The sequence below is a fragment of the Bombina bombina genome, chromosome 5 (assembly GCF_027579735.1).
Source record: "Bombina bombina isolate aBomBom1 chromosome 5, aBomBom1.pri, whole genome shotgun sequence".
NCBI classification, from domain to species: Eukaryota; Metazoa; Chordata; class Amphibia; order Anura; family Bombinatoridae; genus Bombina; species Bombina bombina.
Window position 1 is genome coordinate 1,033,930,567 of NC_069503.1, and position 7,365 is coordinate 1,033,937,931.

Below are 7,365 nucleotides of genomic sequence, written 5' to 3' on the forward strand. Positions count from 1 at the left end.
CACACATTTCTTGCAGAAAAAATTGCCACAATATCAGCACTAGAAAATGGTGAGAGTCAAAAAAAAATGTCCTTTGTTTTCAAGAGATCATTTTACCTGCTGAAGTGCATTTAGTTGTTAACAAATAGCTCACTGTTAAAACCACCACCTGTACTGAAAATTCAGTATTGGCAATGGCTATACAAAAGCTACATAAATAATTGACATCAACAGAAATAAACTTCCTAGTGGGGCAGCCCAGCCCGTTTGAAAGGGTGTTCATTTTAAAGTATTAAATACAAAGAATTCTTATAAGCCAGTTGCCTAATAAAAAAAAGTCTCATTAATTATAAATTAGGAGTCGGTATAAATTATTGTGCAAAATTCAAAGCATTACAAGTTTAGAGGTGGATAAAAGCAAAATACAATTATGTATACTATCTGTAACCCATTGAGTACAAATGATAACAAAATGGCCTTGTTTTATGTAGTTGATACGGGTTGCAATGACACAGTTGCTATATTGAATCATATTTCTATACTGTATCACTCCAATCACTTAATTTTTCTCTGACATCTTCCGGTTTTGGTGCCAATCAATTTTAAGGCATCTTTTAACTTCTAAATTCTACTGGGCTTCCCTCCATCTTTGCCCTAGTCTTGGCTTGGGTAAACTTAGTTTGTTGTTATTTCTGATTGACCCTCCTATTTTCCTGTTTTTGCCTCTAAAGTGCTTTGAAAATGTGATTCCTCCTAGACTTCTCTTCCGGATATCAATTTGCTACTGCTGCTGTTCATTAGGCCCTGACCCTGGCTATCCAACTGCACATTGACCCCTGTTTGTTTACATCCTGGGATGCATCCACTTCACTGAGTCAGTGTTTCATTAGTCACTACTGATCCACTAGGTCCTCACTTGGCCTAACCCTTACTTAAAACTTTTTAAAAAACTTACTTAGAAGCTCCCAGTTTAGCACTATTCATGAGGTTAGGCTGGGATACCCAATGAAAGGGCCTGTAAAAGCATAAAGAGCAGATAATCCCCCTCCTTCCCACCCCTGCATGTAAAAAGACCCATTACACAACCAGGAGTCTGTAGACATCAGTATACATCTAAAACTTTGGGGCTTGGTTAGGAGTCTGAAAATCAGCACAATGTTATTTAAAAAAGCAAAACTATACATTTTGACAAAAACACTCCCAGGTGGGCTAAATTAATGAATCAGCTACAAAACATTAATGCAAAGAAAAATCAAGTGTACAATGGCCCTTTAAGTAGCAGAGGTTGTAAGACACTTTAGGTTGCTGATTGCAATCATTTTGATCTGATCAGATCAAGATTATTGACAGTCTCTTCTTGCACGCAATTGGCCGTGCTCAAGTAGGGGGTGGCATTGCACAGTTAGCTGGGCAGAAATGGTCCAAGGCCATGAACCTTGTCTGCTAGCTTATAGCTCTTTGTTTGTTTTATTCCTAAATTGAAACAATTGGCTCCATCTACTAAGAAGCCTTAGCTGCTTTGGAGCCCTTGCAGGGCGGTTTTGCACATTGGAGCCTACTTCTTGCAATGTAAGAAGGTGACTGACAGGCCCTTTTTCTCTTGCACAATTGGTCAAGTATCTATCATGTCATCACAACACTGAACAGTCACAATTATAAATCAAGTATGGATATTTGATAGACCATGTACAACTACTAACATTTCTATAATGGAATCTAAGGGGACAGATCCTAAATGATGAAGTTGTAAGTCAGTTGGGCAAATAGAATAGGAGGTGTCTGGTGGTTCAGAGGAAGAGTCTGGATGGTTCAGTACATTCTTTTATAAAACTGAGCAGAATGTGGGCTGTCCCTGTTTGTTCTGCATAAAAAACAGGATGTAAACAGACAAAAGAAAGATAGTGGGACACAGTAAACTATTTGAGATAGCAGATAATTGCAGTATAACTGAAAAGTCCAGAAAATTAGTTCTTTTAAAATAAATATCAAATGTACAAAAGTGATCATATAATAAATACAAATGTAAAATGAAATAAACTAAACAAGCAAATAGTCCATCTCCAGTAGGTTTTTAACATTGTTCCTCAAATTGAAGCAAAATTCAAAATATTCAATATGGATTATATTTGTTTACAAAATGTTCAACAAAGTTAGCTGCTGCAACTGCCATCATTCAGAGTTCACTGGAATTTCTACTCTAATACATCTGGTGTCTTAACTCTCCAAATACCAAGAAAACACAGCTAATTTCATTATTTTTTTTTAAACTATAAAGAAATCCTAATAAATGCATGTCTATTATATATATATATATATATATATATATATATATATATCACTACAGATTTGAAAGGTGAATTTTGTAGACCATATATTGATAAGATTCTATCACTGTTATTGTTAAAACCTATAATTTATTATTCACATACTAATAAAAACAATTTCTTACCTTCATAAATTATCTTAAAGCCATGAGCGCTGACAGCAAAATCACTTGTTAAGCGCAAGGAAAATACAGATCCTGTACTTGTTACTGGTGGAGGAAGATGAAAGCCTGTTAACCTGAAATATAACAAAATATACAATGTAAGTATTATGTATTTATTAGTAACTTAGCCTGTTATCATTCAGAAAATGGTGATATAAATTAAATGAGAACATACAGCGCTCCATTTCTGAAGCTGCAAATGCAGCTTTTAACCCCTTGAAGTCCAGGCTCATTTATGAAAGCATAGAATTGCAAGTTAAGAATTAACTACCACCTGAAATGTTATAGACTTTAGTCATCCAGGACAGATTTCTCCAGGATAATTGACAAGCCCTGCTCTTGCTCAATTGGGTAGGCAAGTGCAATGGAAGGTGCGGCACAAGAATTTGCTAGAGCAATATTAAGTGGGCAGGGAGTGCCACCTTGCAAACCCCAAATGTTGATGGACATGTTTTCTATCTGGGATACTTGTTCCCTCATACATTATTAAATACAAGTCAAAGTACAGTTACTCCACAGGATTAAGTGCTGACTGCCAATATATTCACCTTTGTTTGATATATAGAAACATTTATGACATGAATATTTTAACCAAAAAAATATTTAGTTCAGCTTATTTATTTTATATTGTACAAACATACTTATACGATTTATTACTACATTACTTGATTTCAATGCATTCATTTATCAGCGTTAAAAATGTAGGCAGAACTTTGCAAATAAACATTACAACTAATAAGCATCTCAACATTAGTAATTGCTGCTCATTAATAATTTTCAATGTCATTATCATTATTTATATAACTATGTCCATATTATAAATAGTTAGAATGTACAAAGAATATTGAATATGTGCTTTTAAACTACTTGCAAGATTTTTGCAACCACAGCATACAAAATGGAAAGAATTTGACAAATAACTGTCGTCATTAGTAAAAGAGAACCATATTTATTTCTAGATAATGGAACATTAAAATTGTATGCTTCTTTTTATCATTCATTTTATTGTAGTAAAAATAAACGGATAGCAGATATATTTTCTTTAAAAAAGTTCATTCTCAAGATCGTAAGCTCATTAAATCGTGGCCTTTTTCCTCCTGCATAAATTTGTAAATTTCTTGTCTGTTAATGTTTACTGCAACACAATGGATAGTTACAAAAATATAATAATAAAATAATAATAATAATAACATGGAGGGAAAAGGTTAGCATTTTATTATTATTATTATTTATAATAATATCATCATCATCGCAGTCGTTTCCACCATAGCGATAATGGGTTTATAGCAAGGGTTTGCACTCATCAGGATACCGCTGGTATTACAAGTTGAAAGCAAACTTGATAGGGTGAGCGCAATCGTGATTTATGCTATTATTATTATTATTATTATTCTTTATTTATAAAGTGCCAACAGATTCTGCAGCGCTGTTCATAGGTAACAAAGATAAAAGGACAGTACGATATGAGACACCAGACAAAATTTTACAAACAAATACAGGAGGAATTGGGAGCCCTGTTCCCGTAGGAACTTACAATCTAAATGGGTAGGAGGGTGAGAAACAGGAGGTGGGGACTGCAAAGTTGGGAATGATGTTAGTGTGAAGTTAGATGAGGGCAACTATTAGGCAAGTGGAATTCATTAGTTACTGATTTGGTTATAGGCTTCCCTGAAAAAGAAGGTCTTTAGGGAGCGTTTAAAGGAGGAGAGGTTGGGGGAAAGTCTGACAGCACAAGGAAGTGCTTTTCAGAGGGTTGGTGCTGCACGAGAGAAGTCCTGTAGTCTAGCATGAGAGGAGGTGATGGTAGAAGAGGCAAGGAGTAGATCGTTGTTTGATCTTAGGGAACGGGCTGGAGTATATTTGTTGATGAGTGAGGACAGGTATGGGGGGGGCTGCATTGGTAAGGGCTTTGTAGGTTAAAGTGAGAATTTTGAATTTAATTCTGCTGTGAATGGGGAGCCAGTGAAGGGACTCACAGAGGGGTGCGGCAGATACAGAGTGTCGGGAGAGGTGGATTAGCCTAGCAGAGGCATTTAGGATGGATTGAAGGGGGGAGAGGTGGGAGAGAGGAAGGCCAGTTAGTAGGTTGTTACAGTAGTCAAGCCGGGAAATTACTAGGGAATGGATTAGCTGTTTAGTAGTTTCAGCACTCAGAAAAGGACGAATTTTGGAGATATTGCATAGGTGGCTGCAACAGGATGAAGAGAGCAATTGGATGTGGGGTATGAAGGACAGATTGTAACTCCAAGGCAGCGGACTTGGGGTGATGGGGAGATAGTGGTGTCACCGACAGTGATAGTAAAGTTAGAAACTGGAGTAGAATTAGTTGGGGGGATTAGAAGAAGCTCAGTCTTGGACATGTTGATTTTTAGGTGGTGAGAGGCCATCCAGGAAGAAATGCCAGATAAGCAGTCGCTGATGTGGGAAAGGACAGATGGAGAGAGTGCAGGGGTGGATAGGTAGAACTGAGTATCATCAGCATAGAGGTGATAGTTGAAGCCATAGCTACTAATAAGTTTACCCAGTGAGGAAGTATAAATAGAGAAGAGTAGAGGGAGTAGAACAGAGCCTTGAGGTACTCCAACAGACAGAGGAAGTGGAGAGGATGAGTCACCAGCAAATGAGACAGAAAAGGACCTATTAGAGAGATAAGAGTGGATCCAGGAGAGGGCAATGTCACAGAGCCCAAGGGAGCTGAGAGTCCGTAGGAGGAGGGGATGGTCAACAGTGTCAAAGGCAGCAGACAGGTCAAGTAAGATAAGTATAGAATAGTGGCCATTGTTTTTAGCATAAAGAAGATTGTTAGTAACCTTGGTGAGGGCAGTCTCAGTTGAGTGTTGGGGATGGAAGCCAGATTGCATGGGGTCAAGCAATGAGTTGGAGGATAGGATGTGTGTTAGGTGATTGAAAACTAGTTTTTCCAGGATTTTAGAAGCTAGCGGAAGTAGTGATATGGGGCGGTAGTTTGCAGGAGAATTGGGGTTGAGGGAGGGTTTGTTGAGGATGGGGATGACCTTTGCATGTTTGAAGGATGATGGAAATGAACCAGTAGTAAGGGATCAGTTGAATATGTGAGTAAGAGCTGGGGTGAGGGTAGAGGACAGAGAGGGTATTAGATGTGAAGGGATAGAGTCAAGGGGGCATGTGGTGAGGTGTGAGGAAGATATTAGGGAACTCACTTCATTCTCAGTGGTTGGGGGGAAGGTACTGAGGGTGTTGGAGGGGGTGACCGGGGGCAGAGATGAAAGGTTGCAGTCTTGTGGTGGGATGTTGCTTCTGATGGTAAGTGTTTTGTTGAAAAAGTAATCTGCCGAGTCTTGAAGAGTAAGAATAAAGAATGAACTTATAGTGTAGGAGATCGTGTTCAGAGCGGGATTTCCTCCAGGCACGTTCAGCAGCATGGGAGCATTTTTGTAGATAGCGTGTTTGGTGAGAGTGCCAAAGCTGGAGCTGACAACGTGGGGTTTTGTGTATTTGTGGAGGAGCAAGGGTGTTGAGTGCAGAGGAGAGAGTATTGTTATAGTGGTTTGTAGCAAGGTCAGGGCAGGATACCGTGGAAGTGTGGGGAAGGCGTTTTAAATAAGGTTAGAAAATTGGAGAGGATCCACAGTGTGCAGATTTCTACAGGTGCAGAGGCGGGGGGTAGAAATAGGTTTAGCCTGTACATTGAGATTATAGGTGAGCAGATGGTGGTCTGAGAATCATTACTGCGATTTAAGAGCTGTGGTTAACTGTAGACATGTGCGTTTTCATTTCATTCCGAATCGAAATTCGGACAAATTTGTCAAATTCGGAGCTTCGTATCTATTTGAATTTCTGAATTACCATAGCAATGAAACTAACGAATAAATCTGAATTAGCTTGGATTTATTCTTTGCATTCAGATGGCCATGGACTAATCACAATTACACTAGTATTGTATAGTATATTAGGTTATATTACTCTGCTATGGGTTACACCCAATATTACAGTACATATTACTAGTCTAATACACAGCACATCCCACCTAACACATACCAAACTTCCGAATTTACGAATTGAATCCGAACTGAATACATTCGAATACATCCAAATTTATTCGAATCCGAATTAATCCAAATGAATTCGAAAACTAATGCATTTGAATGTATCCGAATTCAAATCGATCCGAAAATGAAATTTGAAAACATTCAAACCGAAACGAACCAAAACTCATTTTCCACCGCACACATGTCTAGTTAACTGTTTGGCAAAAATGAAAAGTTGCACAAAACACTTCAAAAATATATTACAAATTACACTTATACTTCCAATAACACTAACCAAGTGAAGGCTACACAACGTGTCAAATTTAAAAACAGATTTAAAAACAAAAAACATTTATTAAAGAAAATAATACCTAGGCAGACATGGAAAAACAGGCAGTCTGACGCGTTTTACACCCTCTAGTGACGCTTAATCATAGACTTACTTTACTCCAGTGGAATGCCGGCTGTTGCGGTTAATGATACGTATTGGACTTCTAATAACACTGTCTTACAAAAAGTATGACAAAAAAAATGCAAAAGTTATAAGGGCTCAAAGATATGAGATCTCGGGTGTTAGAATTTTTTTTTTAGATACATACATATACATGTCTAATGATGTATATGTGTGTGTGTATATATATATATATATATATATATATATATGTATCTATATATGTGTACATATGTACATAAATATAACATAAATATATATGTATACAGTTACAGACATATATATAAGTGCATTAAAGCCTTTTGCTGTAAAATTAATGAAGACTATATATTATTCAATATTCATATTTAATAAACATTTTAACTATGTATTTACTGTAAATATTTCACATTCAGATGTTCTGTACATAGGAGAAAATGTTCTTTGCATTTTTAAATAGA

General features: G+C 37.1%; 1 protein-coding gene across 1 annotated transcript in view; it reads right to left on the bottom strand.

The window, feature by feature from the left end:
• The window catches only part of CSMD3 (CUB and Sushi multiple domains 3), a 1,747,434-nt gene that overhangs the window by 1,613,490 nt on the left and 126,579 nt on the right, over nucleotides 1-7,365 (bottom strand). The window contains 1 exon segment of the mRNA XM_053715303.1: nucleotides 2,429-2,541. Within this exon segment, the coding sequence (XP_053571278.1) occupies nucleotides 2,429-2,541 (113 nt within the window).